This window comes from Equus przewalskii, chromosome 3, assembly GCF_037783145.1.
Source record: "Equus przewalskii isolate Varuska chromosome 3, EquPr2, whole genome shotgun sequence".
Taxonomy (NCBI): domain Eukaryota; kingdom Metazoa; phylum Chordata; class Mammalia; order Perissodactyla; family Equidae; genus Equus; species Equus przewalskii.
Window position 1 is genome coordinate 76,150,861 of NC_091833.1, and position 22,468 is coordinate 76,173,328.

Here is a 22,468-nt window from a genome sequence, read left to right on the forward strand (position 1 = left end):
ATTTGTTGCTAACAGTTCTGGAGGCTGGGAAGTCCAAGATTAAAGCATCAGTAGATTTGGCGTCTGGTGAGGACCTGCTTCCTACTTCATAGCCAGGCATCTTCTCACCTTGTCCTCACATTGCAGAAGGGGAGAAGGAACTTTCTGAGATCTCTTTTATAAGGGCACTAACCCCATTCATCAGGGCTCCACCCAGTTGACCTAATCACCTCCCAAAGGTCACCTCCAAATACCATCATATTAGGGATTAGGTTTTAACATATGCATTTTGAGGGGGACACAAACATTCAATCTATTAGCATCTGACTGGTATTCAAAATATACAAAGAACTATTACAATTCAACAATAAGAAAACAAACAACCCAATTAAAAAGTGAGCAAAAGAGCTGAACAGACACTTCACCAAAGATGGCAAATAAGCATACGAAATATGCTCAAGATCATGTCATTAGGGAAATGCAAATTAAAACAATGAGATACCACTATACGCCTATTAGAATGGATAAAATACAAAACATCAAATGCTGATGAGAATGTGGAACAACAGGAACTGTTATTCATTGCTGGTGGGATTGGTACAGACACTTTTGAAGACAATTTAGAAGTTTTTTACAAAGCTAAACATATTCTTACCATATGATGCAGCAATTGCATTCCTAGATATTTACCCAAACGAGATGAAAACTCACATCTATGCAAAACCCTGCCTATGAATGTTCATAGCAGCTTTATTTGTGATTGCCAAAAATTGGAAGCAACCAACATGCCCTTCAACAGATGAATGGAACAGACTGTGGTACAACCAGACAATGGAACATTACCCAGTGCTAAAAAGAAATGAGCTATCATGCAATGAAAAGACATGGAGGAAGCTTAAGCACATACTGTTAACTGAAAAAGTTACATATTGTATGACTTCAACTATATGACATTCTGGAAAAGGCAAAACTATAGATAGAGTAAAAATATCAGTGGTTGTGAGGGGTTCAGAGAGGGAAAGGGATGAGCAGGTAGCGCACAGGTAACTTTTAGGGCAGTGAAACTATTCTGCATAACACTGTAATGGTGGACACATGACATTATGCATTTGTCAAAACCCGTAGAAATATACAACACAAAAAATAAACCTTAATGTAAACTACAGACGTTAGTTAATAATGTGTCAGTATTTCTTCATCAATTGTAACAAATGGGCTACATTAACATAAGATGTTAATAATAAGGGAAACTAGAGGCATGGGTGGTAATATAGAAACCCTGTACTTCTGCTCAATTTTTCTGTGAGCCTAAAACTGCTTTAAAAAATAAAGTCCATTAATTTTTTTAAAGCAATAGGAGATCACAAAAAAAGGAAAAAAAATTCAGCTTTACTCAGGAGCCAAAGAAGAAAAGGGGGAGTCCTATGGCCAAGGGCAGAAGGACAGTGCATCCAGCACGCTGGAGATCCAGAGAACAAGTGTGCTCTGGGCAGAAGCTTAGAGACAGCAGGACCAGATGTTAGAGGCAGGGAAGTTGAACCTGGAGGATGGACACGAGAGTGTCAAAGTGGTTCTCCAATCCGTCTGCCTACTAGAATCATCTGGGAAGCTTTTAACACTCCTGAAGCCTAGGCTGCACCCCAGACCAAGTAAATCAGGATTTCTGGGGACAGGACCCAGGCATCAGTCAGTTTTACATGTCCCCAGGTGATTCCAATGTGCAAACAAATTTGAGAACCACTGAACTAAGGTTAGCCTTCCATACGTTGACTCAACTGAGGTGACAATATTGTTTCAGTGGATCTAGTTGAGCAGAGAGGTGGATATACCTGGGATGCAGGGTTAGTGGGAAGGTAAGAATAATATTTATCTATTTAATATAAGCAACACAATCATCACAAACAAGACTATACAACATTGCCTTACCTATCTGGGGCTCCCCATTGTTTTTTAGGCCTAGAAAGATCTTGGATTCTCTTCCTAGAAAAAAAACTAACAAACACCAGCTGGTTAACTCAAAGAGAATGCTTAACAAATATAGTTACATCAGATGACTCCTACTCAAATAAATCCCAAGGGGCAAAAACTCCCCCCACCCATGCCCTATTTGATATGATTTGAAGAGTGCTGAATAGCTCAAAGGATTAAAAAATATTGTGGACTCAAAATTCTCACTCCTGGAATCATTAATAATATAGTACAAAGTGAAACAAAAACAACAAAAATGCAATAAAACCAAAGTATATTGTCTCCAGAAGACCTCAGATAAAATGCACACTTAATGGGAAAAACCCTCCATTCTTTTTTTTTTTTTTTTAAGATTTTATTTGTTTCCTTTTTCTCTCCAAAGCCCCCCAGTACATAGCTGTTTATTCTTTGTTGTGGGTCCTTCTAGTTGTGGCATGTGGGACGCTGCCTCAGCGTGGTTTGATGAGCAGTGTCATGTCCACGCCCAGGATTCGAACCAACGAAACACTGGGCCGCCTGCAGCGGAGCACACGAACTTAACCACTCGGCCACGGGGCCAGCCCCCAACCCTCCATTCTTATATTGTTAATTTGCAAATGGCTTGATGGCTTTGGATTCTGATGAGATTGTACAGATAAACTTCAGACAGAATATCTGGCTTTGGGAAAACTATGAAATAGGCAAAATATATTTTGGGTACCACCCCACCCCCTTTCTTCCCTACTCTGCCCCCTTGGACCTTCCCGGACTCTTCTGAATCCACCTACAGCAGACATGTGGGGATATTTGTGCTTCCCAAGTATCCAAGGGTTTCTCTACATTTCTCAGCCTCCCTTGCAGCTGTTTGGAGCTACGTGACGAGCTATGACTAGTTATGTCTAACTTCAGCAGAAGTGTTACGTATCACTTTCAGGGCAAGGCACTTAAGAGCTAGCATGCCTCCATCTCTTTCTTTCCCTGTTGCAGTGACTCTAGAAGGCACATATTCTAGATGGCATAGCTACAAGACAGAGCAGGGCCAGCCAACTCACACTTGGCTGTGATGTGAGGGAGAAATACACTCTCATTGCATTAGGTCATTGAGAGTTTTGTATCTTGTTTGTCACTGCAGCATGGCCTATCCTACGCAGACTGATACACCACCTATGTTACTGTAGCTCATATTATGACTGCTTAAGTACTTGCTTGGAGTTTGAAGGGCACAACAAATAACACCCTTTTTTGCCCACCGAACTGAATGAAAAATAGGCACAGGAGTTGGACCAATAGAATAAAAATACTTTATTACTGACTAAATGATATTGCAGAGAGTAATGTGGATCACTGACATCCCTGAATTGAACTTGTGCCCCAAAGTTGCAAGCCTCCCCCCATCCCCCCCAGGGGCTAAGTTTGCTATGTGACAGAAAGCAGACCACAAAGATGACTCACTGTAGACAGGCAGGTCCCAAAGGGACAGGACCCAGAAGGGGCCGGTTCTCTCTCCCACCTCCATCAGACACATGTCATTCCCACTCCCTGGGGAGTCTAGTTCAGTGATGAGGCAAGAGGCCAAGAGAATTACTCAAGGAAAGTGCTTCTGTTACAAAAAGGGAGGTGACCAGGAAAAGCATTCTCCCTAAAACTTGCCTGAGCTCTTTAACAGGCTCTAAACTGTTTGTGTTAGGATAAGCCCTGGCCCTGGTGTCAAGCAGGATTCAGGCCTGACACAGCCAGTGCAAACCCTCATGTGAAGACATGGCCTCCTCAATTAAACGGTGATTGATGCATCACAAAGCTCCTTTCAGAAAGTGGGACGAGGCCGGGAGGCATTAATAGTTAAGAACTCCCCAAATTGCACAATCACAAAACTGACCATCCACCCTGAACATCAAGTTAAAAGGCTTAATCAGATGGTCTATTTTCACGTTATTCTGTGTTTAATACACTTGCGTTGCCCTTCAGCCTTCAGTAATGACCTATTTGCCCCTTACTGCTTTGCCTTACCTGTGCTAGGGGAGTAATGCAAGTAAAGGATTCTATGCATACAAACTAGGCCACAGTAGTGACAGCGGAATAGCTCCCCCGAGGTCAGAGTGGTGGCGACAGCAACCAACCTTGGGGACATGGAACACGTGGTCCAACAATTCTTTTCACCTAAGATATTATTATTCCAGTACTAACAGTGGAGATTCTGGGTTTTATTATTTTAAAATGGAGTGCCATTTTCTTATACCTGATCAAGTTACTTAGTTCTCTGAGCTTTAGTTCGTTCGTTCAACAAATATTTACTGAGCACTTACTATGTACCAAGTAGTGTTCCAGGGCTGGGAGTACACTGGTGAATAAAGCAGACAAAAACCCTTGCCCTCAAGTGGGGACAGAAAGACAATACATGAAATAAAGTAAATATATAGTACATTAGATGCTAGTAAGAGGTATAAAGAAAAACGAAGCAAGTGAGGGGGATAAGGAGTATGTGATGGGGAGAGGGCTGCGATTTTCAATAGGCGGTCAAAGAAGGCATTACTGATCAGTTACATTTGAACAATGACTAGCTATAAACATTTTTCAGGGAAAGATCATCCCATTCCAGTAGCAATAAATAGCAAGTGCAAAGGCCCTGGGGCAGAAGCATACCTATATGTTTGAAAAATAACAGGAGGCCAATGTGGTTAGCCTCATCTATAAATGAAAATAACTGTACCCATCTCAAAGGGTTGTGTGCCTAGCACATTTTAGCAATGGATTGGGTACTCAATAAATGTTAGTTCCTTTTTCCTTTCTCACCTGCAGCACCTAACATGACACTTTGTATGTAGTAAATACTCAGTAAATGCTAGTCGAGTTGAACTGAATTGGTATTTAATTGTTTAAAATATAAACTCATTATAAGTGCTCTATAAGGGAAAATCATGGAACTATCCGTAAACCGGATACAGGATACATTTAAGATTGTTTAAACTGTTTTATCAATCAAAGAGGTTGCTAGATAAAATACATGTTTGAAGGTAGTAAGAATGGTACCCCACCTCCACACCTTTTTTTCCCCAGTGTCTCATCCTCTGGACTCTTCTAACTCCCCCCTTTTCTATTGTAACTAATCCACCTGTATTTTGTCCCTCAGGACTCTGCTGCTTAATACAAGAGTTTCCAGCCTGCAGTTCCCAAATCCTTAGGGCATCCACGAAGATAATAATGGGAGTCCACTACCTTCAGAACATTTCAAAAAGTCAAATGGAATCCTATACCACCCACAGCCAGGCTGTAGACACTACCCAAAATACCAAATTTGTTTCTGAATTATATCATCTCCATATGTTACTTAATGCTGATAGGAGACTCTGATCAATACTTAGATGTGTCCTTAACTTTTCAAAAAATTAACAAATGCAGTGTGTTTTGTAAACAACAACAACAACAACAAAAATCTTTCAAAACATGAGATTGTGGGAGTGGGTAGAGATAACTAAAAGATTCTTTGGTAGTGAAACGTTCGGGATCTGCTACGTAATTGATAATGATGTAACCCCAAACCAGCCAGTAAATATCTAGAAACAATGAAGATACCGTCCATTGCCAGAAAAAAAATCTACATCCTATTCAAGAGAAGAACGGCTTTGCCACGTAGGTACTGCGTGAGCCCTGTGAGACAGCCTAAGCGAGCTTTCCAGGGAGGGGGACTAGGTGGAGGAGAAAGAAATTCATAGCTGCAGACAAAACATTGTATTATATATTAATCTTTTCGAGCAAGTGAGCTTCTGGCTTCCATAATCACCTCCAAGCCAAGATTTCCCTCACTGCTTTCTCTTCACCAGCTAAGCATTTTTTTAATGTATCATTTTATACAAGACTATTGATAGTTTCCTAGTTCATTCCTGTAGATACTTAAATTGGGTTCTTATTTCAACTGGAAATAATCTCATTAACAACTGCTAATTCTGTGTAGAGGTCTGACCAACACCTCCTTTTCATTCACTTACTATGCATTACGTCACCATAGCTACACCTCCAAACTACATCTCTTCATCTTAACTCAGGCTTCCCTTCTCTCTTGGGTATTGCGTTACCTCACAATGTCTAGTCGTGATCCTGTGCAGAAACAAAAGAATGAGGCTGAAGGATTTAACTCTTGAAGGCAGATTTCTTCAAATGAGGATTACACTGCTGTCCCATGTCTTTATTGACAATTAGTCTCCTACAGTTTGCCAATAGCTAAGAAAGTTTTTGAAATCCTTACCTTGCATGCAGAGCAACAAATATACATTTATATAACAACAATTATGGAAATGATTTCAGGTCTAAATTAATGAGGTAATTCAAATAATTCTCTCTTTCAGTCAAAATTCTCTTTTACATTTAACTAATTTGTTTATACTCAGAAGACATTTTCTTTCATAACAATCAGGGATAGCACATTTGTTTAACACGAATTTTTATAGGATGGGGACAGGGTTACATAATGGAGGTAGCACCATTCCCTCATAGAATCAAACCAAATTAACCAATCAAACAAAAGCAAGAAGTAGCATAACAACAAAAATTTTAAGAAACACTTTCTTCACAGTCTTTTTTTCAAAGTATAAAACTTACTAGGGATAAACTATTTCGCTGTCCATCTAACCACAGGAGAGTTTGCTCACTCAGCACACACTTATTGGAAGTAATGTGGTAATTTGGTAACATCTAGTAAATGTTAGTTCCACCAATTGTTCTCTCAGCCACCATACAACTTTGGGAAAGTGACATCATTTCTCTGAATTTCATTTTCTCTCAGTAAAATCTAGTTGATTACATCTCCCCTATGGACTTCTCAGGATTCTTGTGAGGAAAAAAAAATGTTTTAAACTGCAAAACATTACATAAAAACAAGGTAGCAGTATTTACCGCCTGAAAGAGGTGAGAATAAAAACAATTAGAAAGCCTAGTAAATAGGAAAGGCAAAACAACTCTAATAACAATAAACGTAAATGTTAAACAATAACAATAAATATGAATGGTTTTAACTCACTTATTACAAGAGCGGATAAAAACAAAATCTGGTATTATTCACTTCTCATCTATATGAACCATTGACAAGAACCCTTGGTATTTCTCTTTAATGATTCTATCGTTACCTCTTCTAACTATATCTTAGCCAAACCAAGAGTAAGTATCTACTTTCAAGAGGCATCTATTTTGCACATTGTATGTACACACACACACACACACACACACACACACTTTTTTTCATAGAGGGCATTTTCTTGAGATTTCGTTAGCTACTGTACTTGAATGAGAGACAAGGCAAGACTGGGACACATTGACCTGGATCTTCAGAAAATCTATGACATGGAGACTGTCAAGAACCCAAGGCCCTTACAGGTTCAGACCTAGCATGTGACACGCCTAGCATTCAGCAAACAAGTAAAACGGGGACTATAATGCTCTCCAACATCTCAGTCTTCTTCCCCATCTCACTCCCAAATCACTTTCTCTCTCTTCTTTCCTTCTCCCACAGGAATTGTCATTAGAAAAGGGCCTAATGAAAAAGGGAAAACACAGAAATCCTCTTCTCACAACGCCCAAGACAGGCTTTCACTTCAAATGGCCCACCTTGAGTCTGTTCCATCCAGCTAGGCTGGAGAGTATTATACCTATAGTCTTACCTTTTCCTTACAAAGACACGGGGACCAGGATCTGTGAAAAGGAAAGTAAAAGCAAAAATTAGATTCAGTAAGAACCAAAGATAGGATAAAGACAGCATCACAAATCAACAGAGAAAGGAGCTAGGAAAAATAACTATTTAGGGAAATGACCAAATTAAATCTGTCACGCTGTGTACCAAAATAAACCACAGGTAAATCAAGGAGTTAAATATTTTTTTAAAACTCTAATTGGAGCAAAAATAAGAGAACATCTACTTAATCACTGGATTTTAATCTCTTAGAGCTAAAGGTGACAAAAGATATAGAGGACAAATACAGATTAGGGACTGGCCCAGTGGTGCAGTGGTTAAGTTCGCACGTTCTGCTTCGGCAGCCCCAGGTTCACCGGTTCAGATCCCGGGTACGGACATGGCACTGCTTGGCAACCCATGCTGTGGCAGGCATCCCACATATAAAGTAGAGGAAGATGGGCATGGATGCTAGCTCAGGGCCAGTCTTCTTCAGCAAAAACAGGAGGATTGGCAGCAGATGTTAGCTCAGGGCTAATCTTCCTCAAAAAAAAAAAAAAGGTTAAAATATTTAAAAATTGAAACTTCTCTGTGTCAAAAATTAAAAGTTGAACAGGAAAAAATTTGGAGGAATATTTGGCAACCAATATTATAAAGACAATAGTCTCAATATTTGAAGAGTACAAAATGTATAGATGAATAAGGAAAACATTAAGGTAGGTGTCAAAAGTTAAATGGACAAAGGATGGGAACTGAATTCATATATGAAGACCTGTAAAAGGCTAATAAACAAAAGAAAAAGTTCAAATTTGCTTGTAAGCAAAACATGCAAATAAAATATGAGATTCTTTTTTGATGAGGAAGATTGGCCCTGAGCTAACATCTGTGCCAGTCTTCCTGTATTTTGTATGTGGGATGCCACCACAGCACGGCTTGATGAGGGGTGCGTAGGTCTGTGCCCAAGATCCGAACCCACAAACCCTGGGCCACCAAAGTGGAATGTGTGAACCTAACCACAATGCTACCAGGCCAGCCCCGAAAATGAGATATTTTTTAAACTATCAATTAGCAAACTTTTTGCAAAGGATAATGATGCTGGAAAGGTAAGATGAGATGAGTACTTGGGTACTGCTGGTAGAAATTTAATTAGTACACTTTATGGAAAACGACTTGGCAGGATGAGTCAGCATTCCTTATACAGTGTTCCTTAATCCAATTCTAATTCTAGAAATGTACCCTAAAGAAACAATTCCAAGTGTGGGCAAAGATTTATGCACAAAAATGTTCACTGCAGTATCTTTAACAGTGGAAAACTGGATACACCTGAAATTTCCAAAACAGAAGACATGGTTAAGCAAATTAAAAAGCATGTGTAGAAGTTTTTTTTAATGTGGGAAAATGTAGGAAATCATACAGGCCAAGTTATCCAAAGGTCTATTATAATAGGCCTCATAATGACAGATTGTTCCAGACAGTTTCTTCTTGGGAGTTTTTAATCACATCCAAGAGTTCTGAAATAACATTTTCTACCCTCTGGAGTGCTTTGGGTGAAGGAAAGTGGGTGTGCTCGGGCAACAGACAGACATGGCTCATTTGTTACTTACTTGGCTGCACAATCTCAGGCAAAGGAATTAACTTCTCTGAAACTCAGTTTCCCCTTCTTAGATAGGAGGATAATAGGTAGGTCTGTGTCATAAATGTAAAGCACCTTGCCTATAATAGGTGCAGAGAGTAGACAAATGATAGAATCATTAGTTACAACTTCAGTGTATCAACAGCTTCAACAGAGCCCTGCAGGAAACACACCATCAAGTATCGATCCACTTCTGCTATGTGCAGCACGGTGCCAGGGCTGAGAGAACAAAAATGAGTGGTCTCTCTTCTCAAGGAGTTGACAGCCTAGTAGGAGATAGGCTATGAACTTTAAAAAAAAAGAAAAGAAAAGAAAAGAAAAGAAATGGAATTTTTGAATTCAGATATTTTCTATTACTCTCCTTCTTAAGGGTAACCTGACTCAGACCTAAGGAAAAGGGAGAGTAGTCTACAAAAACGTCCTTGTGCCCAGTCATGCTATCACTCGTGAAAGACGCAGCACGTGTTCTGTGGACTCCTCGTGTATTACCAAGCTTGGTTTCTAGTTTTATGTACACAGGTCAGAGAGTCAGTATAATACTGAATCAATCCTAAAAAAACTTCTATAAATATGATAACGTGAATGAATAATGCTCTTTCCTATTGTCCTTTCATACTATAACTTCTCCCATGGTAGAGCTTACACTCTTTATTTTAGAAAACACACTTTTGATGTTATCTCACCAACTGGTAGAATGAAATAGCTCTCAGGTGGCTGTTGTTAGCTAATGTCCCAAGCAAAGCGGTGTTACAATGGTTTCCAAGCTTGTCTGCACATCGGAAACGCCTAGGGATCTTTTCTGCAGGTCCCAGTCCAGACCAATTAAATCACACCCTCTAGGGGTAAGACATGGGCATTGGCACTTTTTGAAGCAGACAACCTGGGGACTATTACAGTACTGTTTCATGGGTAAGATCACTGGCTCTGGAATCAGACTGCCAGCAACCAGATCCTGGATCTAACCTCTGATCTTGGGCGAGTTTACCTATGCTCTCTGTACCTTGGTCTTCTCAAGTGTAAAACGGGTTCTTACCTCAAAACGTTGTTATATGAAAGTTAAATAAGATAATACATGAAAAGCACATTGCATAGTGCCCAAAACACAGTAAATACACAACAAATGGTAGCTATTATTAATCCTAAAAATTCAAGAGTTAAGATTCTGCTTACATTTCTGTGAATAAAGAAGAACATTTGTTTAAGTAATTGTTAAGTTCAAGTGACTGTTCAGGAAGCATTTGCTATTAAGGGTTCCAACTATGAAAACTAATATTAGTGAAAGGAGAAACTAATTGGGAACAGGTACTCACATGTCTTTTCACTGGTTTCTTTATGTATTTATACCCTCCTCTCATTCCTAAAAGGATTTGCGGTTGCTTACATAAACACATACACTACAATAGGATATTATCTGTTTTAAGATGAAAAACTCAAGGAGAGAGGTAGAAAAATAGCAGAGGGAGAAAGGAAAGGAAAATAAAATGAAACAAAAGAAGAATGTATCATAAAGCTCAGTACAGTTGTATCAGAGCATCCTACCACTGAAAGCAGAGAACACCAACTTTTCCTAATATTGAAATCTGAAATAATTTCTCTTGTGAGGTCTCAATGGTGTTATACAGGCACAAAATAAATTATCAGACTTGATAATGGAGAGGTGAAGAGAATCCTGCTTTCTTACTTTTTTCCTTCCTCAAACTTTACTCTTGATATATGTGTTTCAAAAAATCAAGTTAAATCAAGAAAAATAAGAGAGTTTCAAGCAAAGTACCATAAATTAGTGAACATAAGGCAAGATTTTTCCCAAAAAGCTATTCCTCAGAAAAGAGGAGCTTACCTTATATGCAAGTTCTTACAAAAACCCATCTTATGAGGCACTTTCTCAATTACTTTATTTTTGCAACAAAGAACTGGTCAAGGAAAACATATTAGCCTGAAACAACTTTAATGCTAGAATGGAATAATTATAGAGCTCTCCTTACAAAAATTAATATTTAAAAACAGAAGAGAGTTGAAGAAATTTAAAACAGATTTACTAACTATTCTTGGGGATGATTCTTGTTGGATGTTGCTCTAAGCAAGCTTTAAACATCATTTAAAAAAGCAAACTAGAAACACAAAACACAAAGAATATAGTGATTGTACTGCGAAGATAAAAGTACACTAAGCAAAGCATGCATTTAAAAAAGTTCTTACTGCTACATTACATGAATGGGTTCTGAAGGCTTGTAACATAATTGCCAGTGACAGCATCAAACATGGGTTCAAAAGAGGCCCTATCTTATCCCTAATAAAATAATGGAATCGAGGCAATGAATGAGACTGGATGCTAAAACCATTTGGCGAAAGGTGGATGGGGAACCTTATAATGGAGCAATGAGCTGACCTCACCTGAACCTATTTATCAACCTTAGAACCACACAAATGGGAGAGCCAAACACTGTGCCTGGAAGCGTCATGCAAGAGGAAGTGCACAGCATCATCTGCGAAATATTCTTGCCCGAAATGATTTATTCTGAATCTAAGCAAGCTTCTTAATCTATACGATTTGCAAGAAATATGGGAGCTAGAAGAAAAATTTAAAGACATCACAAAGAACAAATCAAATTCAGAATATGGGATATTTTACCCAATTTTTCTAACAAATAGTGTTTTTAAAAGGGAGAAGATAAGGGGCTGGCCCTGTGGCCGAGTGGTTAAGTTCACGTGCTCCGCTGCAGGCAGCCCAGTGTTTTGTCGGTTTGAATCCTGGGTGCGGACATGGCACTGCTCATCAAGCCACGCTGAGGCAGCATCCCTCATGCCACAACTAGAACGCCCACAACTAAAATATACAACTATGTACCAGGGGGCTTTTGGGGAGAAAAAGGAAAAAAATTTTTTAAAATTTAAAAATCTTAAAAAAATTTTTTTAAAAAAGGGAGAAGATAAGGGTTGGTGATAAAGAATAAAAAAGAAGGCACATAACCTCCCAAATGCAATGTGTGGCCCTTGTCTGAGGCCTAATTTAACAAAACCAACTGGAAAATACATTTTTGAGACAATTAGGGAAGCCTAAATATTTAGTGGGTATTAGAGGGTATCAAAGATTAATCATAAATTTTGTTCAGTGTAATAATTACATGATAATTAATTTTTTTTTAAAAAGCCCTTAGCAATTAGAAATGCATACTGAGGAATTTATGGATGAAATGACACAGCATCTGGTATTTACTTTAAAACAATTTGTCCTATAGGATGCCCCAATAATGTGGGGCTGGAGGTGGGGTGGTGGTGAAGGAGTTGGGAGAGGATGCCTATATGAAACAAGATTAGCAAAATGTTAATAATCATTGAAATTAGGTGATGGGCATATGGGAGTTCATTATAACCTTCTCTATTTTGTGTATGATTGAAAATTTCCATAATAAAAAAATCTTTTGTTTTCTATCTCAAAACTTTACTTAGAAATAAAAATTTACCTAAAAACAAAAATGATATGCCCTGAAAAATTGTTTTAAATTACTCAAAAAGTGACTCTAGTCATGTCAAATATGTATGTGAAAAAATAGAATAAAACTTTTTCATGAAATATGACATTAGAAACAACTATTTCTAAATTATATAATTTATTTTAACATTACTTCAATTTTATATGCATAATGAAATTAACACAATTATAACTAAGCATTTGTCTATTATATCTTTATCCTTAAAAGTTTATATATTCAACTTGGCCAGAATTTTTTAAAATTTCCTTATATTCAAGAATACGTAGCAATCTCACTTTGGCAACATCTTGTTATATCAAATTAAGCAGCTGTACTAAAACACAGAGTCTTAGCACCAGAGATGTCCATATAGAGCGGCTAATCTACCCACCTCATTTCACTAGAAAGGAAACAGATAGACAGCTATGAAAAACCAGAAGTAAATGCCTCCTAGCTCAATGCTCTTTCCAACAGCATCAAGCTTCCTCTCCTCTGAAGTGTGTGCTCAAATTGAAATGCCCAGTACGGAGCTGGAGCCATGACTCTTGGGCACAGCAGTGTCCAAACGTTCACATCGCTTTGGGGTGGAGGAGGAGGTCACATACCCAATCCATCCTTATCAGCAGAACTTCCTGTATCACAACCCCAGCATCGCTCCCTGTCCATCAAATATCTCCCAGCTCCTTCTGCAGGGAGAACACCAGTGCTGCTTTTCTCCCATTTGAGGTCAAGCCGGTACCCACCCATCTAGACCCTGCAGTATTTCACAGGCTCTGGATCAAACTGATAGGGCTTTGAATACTGGTCCCACCACCACATGCCCTCAGACAAAGCACTGAATCTCAGATTCCTCATCTATAAAGTGGGGACAAAAATAAGCTGGGGCCTTTGCAGGGTGATCCAAGAATAAGAGAGAATTGCATGTAGAGGGTCTGGTTATGGTTGGGCTGAATGCCCAATTCATGCATCTGGGCTCTGATTACAGATTCTGTCGTATTTACATCTACATTATTTCCCTTACCTTGTGAACTCCTGAGGAAGGACTCTGCTTTATTTTGTACTCCTCACAGCACACAGTGTAGGCAGTTGAAGAGATGTCTTATTCCCTGACTCTAACAAACATACTAGGTGCTATTGACTAAACGCTATGATATCTACTGAGCAGTGACAAGGCACCAGAACTGCGCTGAGCCCTTTCCCTTCATTATCTCACCGACCTTCACCTCTCTGTTCCCCATCGCACCTCGCCCAGGTGAACAGTGTGGGGGTGAAGTGGAGCAGAGTGTGGGATCCGACTGTCTGGGTTCAATCTCTGCTCCCTTACTCTGTGTGTGGCCCTTGGCAAGCCACTTAACTTCTCTGTGCCTCAGTCTCCTCATCTTATAATGGGGAAACAAATAGGACTAACTTCAAAGGGTTGTTTTAGAGATAAAATGAGATGATGTTAAATATGTAAAACACTCAATGAACATAAGCTACTGTGAGCTCAGTAACTACTGAGTGAATCTAGAAAACGTTCAGGAATGTCCCCGTGAACGACTTTCATGCTGAATTCATCCATGCATTCTAAGTGTCAGACTAGAGAAGGGTCAACACAAAGTCCCTGTCCTAACCTCATGCAGCTTGCCTTTCAGCTGGAGAGACAGCAATAAGCAAGTAAATAATTTCAGGCCGTGGTAAGTGCTAGCAAGAAAATGAATTACTGTGATGTGGCTGGTAAGGCAAGAAGGAAGGGGGCGCCCAGTTTAGGCAGAGTAGTCAGGGCAGCGTCTTTCAGAGAAAATGATGCTTCTACTGTGGAAACGAAAGACAAGAAGGTGCCAGATACATGAAGATCTAAGGGGAGAAGAGGGAATGAGAGAGGAAGGGCATTTCAGACAGAGGACACAGCAAGTGCAAAGGCCCTGAGGTGGAATCAAGCAAAAGGCCCAGCAAGACAGTTGGTCAGTGTGGCTGGAAGGAAAAGAGCCAGGGAAAGGACAGCAGGATTTGTTGTCAGACCAGAGGATGACGAGTCCTGAAGAAGTTGGCTTTTTTTCTAAGACCAACAGGAAGAAGCCCTTAAAGCATTTTGAGCAGGATGATAAATAGCATCTTCCTCTAAGAGACAATCAGAACATTATGGTTGTATTATGCCCTTTAAATGTTTTTATTTTACTGTATTCTGCAGAACATAAACCACGCTGCTCCTGTTGCCCTTTCGAGCTAATAAATAGGATGATCTGACCTATGTTCCAAGCCATCTGATGGGGAAGGCTGCCATCTGCTGGGAGAAAGCTGTTTATGATTAAAGCCGTTCCCCGGATGAGGCACTCCTACACTGGGAGTCCCACTGCAAGAAGTAAAGCATTTTGCAACATGATAAGGATGAAATATCAAAGTACAACTATTCCCCACCTTGCCCTCTTTCCTGTCTCCTAAGGAGCCCATGTTTGAGCTGCTCAGCCTCTAGTCCCTGGTTGTACCTGACGGGGTCCCGCAGAAGGGAGCGCCTCTCAGAACAGATCTAGTGGGAGGAGAGGAGAGGGTTAGAGAGGGGCAAGCTGGAGCTTGAGAGAAACAGGAGACGTATTTGCGGGCAGCAGCTGTCATGGGGACAGGGACTTGGGAAGAGAAATGCCTCAAGAACGTTTTAGCAGGTTTTGCTCTGTGTTAGATGGTGTAATTCCCTTGAAGCTACTTCAGCAAGACCTACATTACTTTTCAAGGCTTTTTGAAGTACAATTCATGCTTATTTCAGGGGCACTATTGTTTTGAAGACTGGTCTTAAAGCGGTCCAGTTCTATATTGGGTGTGAGTACGTGAACAAACATTGGACGTTCTTTGATATGAGATACTAAGCTGGATGATCTGTTACTACTGTTCATTCTTCCCTGCTCTCCTCTTAGGCACAGTTCCCTACCTGAGCTCCCCAGTGCCTTAGCTCAGGGTCATCTGGGCAAAAGACCGGAGAGCGTGAGAAAGGGTTTTGCTTGAGGGTGAGAAGGCAGCGCCAGGAAGAGGGCAAGCCCTTCCATCTGGTTAAAAAACAACAGCAATAAATCTGGGACTTCTATGCAAACTAGAGCTCAAAAATTAACTATTTTGAGCAAGCTAACTATTAAGCTATGCCTCCTCTCACGCCCCTAAGTCTGCACTTTAGTGATTTTTTTTTTTCCAATTTCAAATCTATTGTTCACGTTCACTTTCACCCAGTCTCCCCTGTGTGAAGATGGCACGGCAACGGGTAGCCACCAAGAAAGGTGGATTTATAACGCACACCATGCACCACGATAAAGTCCAAATGGATCAAGGATTTAAATGTTTAAAAAAAGACTATGAAAGAAAACACATAGGTGAATTTCTTCATACCCTATAAGTAGGAAAGGACTTTCTAATTATGATTCAAAGCCATAAAAGTGATGATTGATGAATTTTACTATAAAAATGTTTTTATGGCAAAATCAAAAATATAAAGATAAGCAAAGACAAAGAGACGACCAACAAACTGAAAAAAGTATGTCATACACATCCCAGAAAAAGGGCTAATCTCCCTGCAAATAAAAACTTAGCAAGTCAAAAGGAAAAGAGACAAAGGACATGAAAAAATATATATCAAAAAGGATGATTACTATCACTCATACACTAAGATAAATGCAAATTAAAACTTAGTTGACATACCAGTTTTTTGTATTAGATTTTCAGAAACACAAACGTCTGCCCACATGCTACAACGGTGAGGCTATGAAGAAACAGGCACTTCCACTGCTGGTGGGCCTGCAAAACGAATCAACTCCCATGCAGCCCAATGTTGCTAAATCAAAGTCACACAAACACTTACCCTCCAGTAATTCTGCTTCTGGAAATTCATCCTACAGATATGCCTGCATGTGTACAAGTTGATATTTTGTACAAGTTTACCTATTATGGCATTGCTTGTAATAGCAACATCCTGAAACAATCAAGCGGTGTTAAATTAGTGCACATCTATGTGATGGAACATGAAGCAGCTGTTCTCTTAAAAAATGAGGAAACTCTAGCAGTGGGCCAGGTGGCATAGTGGTTAAGTTGGTGCACTCTTCTCCAGCAGCCTGGGGTCTCTGGGTATGGATCCTGGGTGCGAACCCACGCACCCTCATCAAGCCATGATGTGACAGCGTCCCACATACAAAAATAGAGGAAGATTGGCAAAGATGTTAGCTCAGGGCCAATCTTCCTCACCAAACAAAAATAAAAAATAAAAAGAGGAAACTCTATATGTGCTTATACGGAAAGAAATACTGTTGGGGGCTGGCCCCGTGGCCGAGTGGTTAAGTTCGCGCACTCCCCTGCACGCAGCCCAGTGTTTCGTTGGTTCGAATCCTGGGCACAGACATGGCATTGTTCATCAAACCACGGTGAGGCAGCATCCCACATGCCACAACTAGAAGGACCCACAATGAAGAATATACAACTATTTACCGGGGAGCTTTGGGGAGAAAAAGGAAAAAAATAAATAAATTCTTTAAAAAGAAAAAAAGAAAGAAATACTGTCAAGTGAAAAGAGTGAAGAACAGTATAGCATATGCTACCCCTTGAGTAAGAAAGGGGGACACACACAGAACCTTGTATGATATTTTCTTGTATTTATATAAAGATACATAGAAACTAACAAAAGTGGTTACCTGTAGAAGGCAAGAGAGGGGACAGGATGGGAGTGAGACATTTCCTTGTAGTCTTTTAATATTGTTTTGGTTTTTTAATCATGAGAATACCTTATAAATTTCAAAAGTTTTAAATTTTCACTCAATATGATTTCCCTCCATACTCCCACACTTGCCTGAGGTCCTGTTTCTTTTAAATCACTTGCCTAATCCTTTATAAATCCAGATTAAATACTTTCGGTTCTGTATAGTTGAGGTTAAATATTTAGTCTCTATTTCAACCCATTTTAGGTAAGTGGTTTTAATGAGTACTTTGGGTCTTTTTTCTGAGCCTTTCTTCTCTTTTAAAAAAAAGAAGTTTAACTCAGAAAAATGAAGTGACTATCCCATAGGCCACTCCAGTCCACTTTACTTAGTATGCTTTGGATGTGTTATTGTTATAGACGTGTTCAGCCTCCCCAACCACAGTAACAGTCCTTCAAGGATGGGATCCACCCCTCACTCATCTACAGCTCAGTGTCTACACCCTGAACACCGTAAGTGCTCAATAAAATTTAACGGTGACAGTGATGATACATTAGTAAGGTGATTTACTAAGGATGGGACCTATTCTATAATATAAATTTGAAGAATTTGCACACAACCAAACTGTCATGTCTCAGTCATCGTCACACCCCCACAGGACACAGAAAAGTGCCTTAGAATGCTCGGTAAATGTTAGACGAAGGAACTTTTATTGAGTGAGCAGAGGCATGGCGACATGCTGACTAAATATTGCCTATTGTTTACATTATTTTATGTAAATATTATATAATTATGCTTGATGCTTACTGAGCTCTACTAAAGGGATTAGCGTAAAGATTTATTGGAATTTTTAACAAGAAAAATCTAGAAGACAACTGAGAAGACAGGAAGCTTTAAAGTGATGTTTTCTAAAGCAGAGTTTGAAAACTTTTTAGAGTCTCAACATCAAGCTACTTCACGGGGAGCGACTACAGGACAGCAGCATGGACAAGGAAAACCCTCTAAAAGGTAGGCTTTCCCACCTTTTAAAAACACGGTCTGAGGAATTAACCATGAGACAATCCTGGGAAAACTCCTGGGAAAACAATAAGCATCTGGGGAGAGGAAACCACACATGCAGATTCTGAAGCAGGGGCAAGTCTGCGATTGGCCTTTTAGAGGAACAGAAAAGAAGCCAGCATGACTGTGGCAGAGCGGTAGGAGGTGGGGTCAGAGAGCCCAGGGAGCTCTAGGGACCCCTGCAAAAAGTTTGGGTTTATCCTAAGAGCAAGGGGAAGCCACAGGAAGGACTTTACAGTGAGGGAAAGATGTGACCTGATTGGGTTTTTAAAATACTCACTCTGGCTGCAGTTGCAAAGAGACTGCGGGGGACAAGAGTAGGAGCAGGGGACTGCTGCTCAAGTAAAACTCCAGGTGACAAATGACCATCATTGGGAGGAGGGTGTTAGCAGTGTAAATGAATCTGGAGAGAAAACTACCAGACCCTGCCTTGGACTCATTGTATTTGAGGGTAAAGAAAGAGGAATCAGGGAGAACTAACAGATTCTCTTTTTTTTTTTTTTGGCTTGAGCAACTGGATGCTATTTTCTGGGAGCAACCAGTTGTAAGAAGGAGGGAGGAACAAGATTGGGAGGAAAATCAAGACTTCTGTCTCAAAGTATATGACATTTGAGATGCCTATGATATATCCAAATGGAGATGTCCAGTAGCCAGTTGAATACAAGAGTGTGGGACTCAGGAGAGAGAGTAGAGATGGAATATATAAATTTAGGAGACAGCAGCACAGAGAATCTATTTAAAGACATGAGTGTAGATATGACCACATAGGGGAAAAAAGTGTAAACAAAGAGAAAAAGGGTTAACATGGAGGCCTTTAGAGTTCAGGAAAACAGGGAGGACTCAGCAAATGAAAGATGAAGCAGTTAGGTGGGTGATAAACTGGGAGACTGTGATGTCACAGAGGCCAAGAGAAAGAGGTGTATGTTTCAAGAAGGGCGTGGCCAATTGTATTAAATGCTGCCAAGAGGTCAAATAAGATAATAATCCTACCTACTACTAACAATGGCTAACATCTACTAAGCGCTTACCATATACCACAATCTGTTCTAAATGGTTTACAGGTATTAACTCATGTAATCTTCTTAACAACCAGAGAAGGAATCATTAGGTTTGGTGACATAGAGGCTGAATGAGAGCTCTTTCATTCAACAATAATTGCTAAATCCTGACCTGTTCCAGGCACTGTTGGAGGCATTGCAGATGAAACAGTGGGGAATACAAAGGTTCTGCCCTCAGAGAGCTTATTGGAAACAGTAAAAAAAAAGATACCTAATAGAGTCATTTAGATAAGTGCTTTAAAGAAAATCGGAAGGCCAAAGAGTGTTCTTTTTGACAGAGGTGACAAACACTTGAGGGGAGAGTGTCCTGGGAGAGGTAAAAAGCAAGTGAAATGATTGTGAGGAGCAAGGAGGCCCATGTGGCTGGAGAGCACACACTGTGGGGAGAGCGGTGGGACATGAGGTTGGGGAGGTAGGCAGGGGCCAGATCACGTGGGGTCTTATAGGCTTGCTAAGGACTTTACATTACAAACTACTTGAGATGAGAACCCCCTCTGGAGAGATGAGAGCAGGAGAGTTGCATATAGTGTATGTTCTAAGGAATCCCTGTGACCACTGATATGAACAATGAATGGGGGAGGAGGGGCAACACTGGAAGTAAGAGCCAAGCTGGAAGCTACTGCAGTGGACCAAACAAGAGTGGCTTACAAATATAATGAAGGTTTAGATGCTAAGAATTGTCATAGTCATCATATATTTCAAAACTGGGGTTTGCTAATGGTTTGGAGGCAGTGTGTAAGAGAAAAACAAGTGTGAAGAAGGACTCCAAGGTTTTTGACCTAAGGACCTGGATGGATGAATAGTGGTGCCATTTGCCGAAATGCAGAACAACTGGGAAGAGCAAGTTTGGACGTGGAAATAAGAGTTCAGCTATGGACACATTATATTTTGCATGCCTACTAGATGTTCAAGTAGGGATGTTAAATAGACAGTTGGTTATTAAACTCTGGAGCTCAAGGGAGAAGTTGAGGCTAGAGATAATTTGGGAAGTCACCAGCACACAATTAAAGGCATGGAACTGATGATATCACCTAGGGAACAAGGAAAGTTCCAAAGAATCTGAGAGAACTGAGCCATCACTCACGTCAAACTAGAGGCTGGGAAGAGTAGGAAGATCTAGCAAAGGAAACCGAGCCAGGAACAATGAATGAGGCAGGATGACAATGAAGACAGTGGTATCCCAGAAGTCAAGTAAAGAAAGACCTCCAAGAAAGAGGAGTGAATGTGTCAAATGAGTAAGATAAGGATGAAGAATTAACCATTGAATTTGGCAAGGCAGAGGTCATTGTGACCTCAACAAGAGCAACTTTAGCTAAGTAGACAAGATGAAAGCTTAAGTGGGTTTTCAGAGAATGAGAGGAGAGGATATGCAGATAATGACTTACAGACAATTATTCAGAGGGACTTTTCTCTAAACAGGAGCAGAGACGTAGGAGTGGTACCTGGAGGGGTACATGGAGTTAAGAGAAGGTTCATTTTTTTAAAGATAGGAGTTATTGCTGCACGGTCATGTGCTGAAGGGAATAAAGCAGGAGAGGTCCTGATTAGGTCCTGAAAAAGTCCTGAAGCAGGAGGCTCCTTTAGGAGCAAAAGACCTAAAGTTAGATGGGATGGGATCCAACACACAGGTTGAAAGAATGGCCTTTAATAGGAACAAGGAGAGTTCGTCCAAAAATAACAGGAGAAAAGGTAGAGTATATATGTACAGATGCTGGTAGTTTGGTAGACGCCATGTTAGAAAATGAATTGACTGGGAGAAAGCAGTATGATTGCCAAGCAGCACTGAGAGCCCATTTGAAGTTCAAGGGCATGAATTTAAAGATTAGTCAGCATAGTTGTTTGTTTTTCTCTTATCATCTGTTTTTCAAGTGCAGGCAAGAATTGGATTTAACTAGGCAAGAATGATGGAAGGTAAAGCAAGAGAGTTAAGGATATTTGCAAGGGAGCGATTCCATTGGTGGACCATGGAGAACAATGTTAATAAGGAGAGATAGAAGGATATAAGGTAGTGATATATAATGAAAAGTTAACAGCATTAATGGGTTAAAGTTCCCTTTGAAACTAAAGAATTGACAGAAGGGATACAAGAGGAGTGAGTAAGCTGGAAAGACAGGACATGGTCAGAGATTAGAGTGCTTGAAATAGAGATTTTGGAAATAGTATGGCAATGGATGTTATCAAAGGCTAGGGTAGTGGGCGCCTAAGATGGGGTGAAGGACCCCATCATTCAACGTGAGGAGGTCAAACAACTGAGAAGCCAAGCGGATCATTCATATGGCTACTGAAATCTCCATGCATGATGACAGGGTTGGCAGTGGAGAGAAAGGTAGTTACCTAGAGCAGTTTTGGTGGAGTGAGTGATTTCAAGATGGAAGATTCTACAGTATATGTGTGTGGTCATGGGTCTGATTCAACAGAAAGGGAGAAATTGATGCTGTATGAGAGGTAAGAACTGCAGGAACAAAGTTCTTCTGGAGACAAGAGTGGAATTCAAAGCACAAGTGGAGGGTTTTGCTTTTCATAGAAAGAGGAACAATTCCTCCCTGAAATATGAGAAAAGATAGAACCCATGGGTGCAGATTTGGGGAAGGCAATAGATTACGGGTAAGAAAATAAGGGAGTTCACGACTATTTGCTTCTATTTTCTTAAGGTGTGAGGCAAAGTCTTCAGCTGTTTGGGGGTCAAAAAAAAGTACGAAGGTTAGAGGAGAGATTAGGAGAACTAACTTACGAGGTGAATAAAGTGGGCTTGCTAGGCGCTGCCAAATGACCAAATGAGATTTGTGGTCATGAAATGGAAATAAACACAGTCAGTCTGATTGTGTGATTCTGTATAGCAAGAGTCAGGTGTAGGCAGAGAGTGAGTGGTTGGGTTTAACCAGGGTTAGGGTTTTGCCAGGAGAAGTCTGGTGCATAAGCAAAGAGCCAATGCAGTGGTGGAAGATGTTCTAAGTGAGCAACTGAAATGATAGACCACAGAATCGAGGCCGATAAAGAGGAGTCAAGGAGAACATGAGATA

General features: G+C 40.2%; 1 protein-coding gene across 1 annotated transcript in view; it reads right to left on the reverse strand.

Annotated features, from left to right (window-relative positions):
- SPMAP2L (sperm microtubule associated protein 2 like) overlaps positions 1–22,468 on the reverse strand; it is a 52,759-nt gene that overhangs the window by 28,975 nt on the left and 1,316 nt on the right. The window contains exons 2-3 of the mRNA XM_070612882.1: positions 7,575–7,605; positions 1,906–1,971 (exon numbers count right to left, since the gene is read on the reverse strand). Of these exons, the coding sequence (XP_070468983.1) occupies positions 1,906–1,971; positions 7,575–7,605 (97 nt within the window). The remainder of the gene's footprint in view (positions 1–1,905; positions 1,972–7,574; positions 7,606–22,468) is intronic.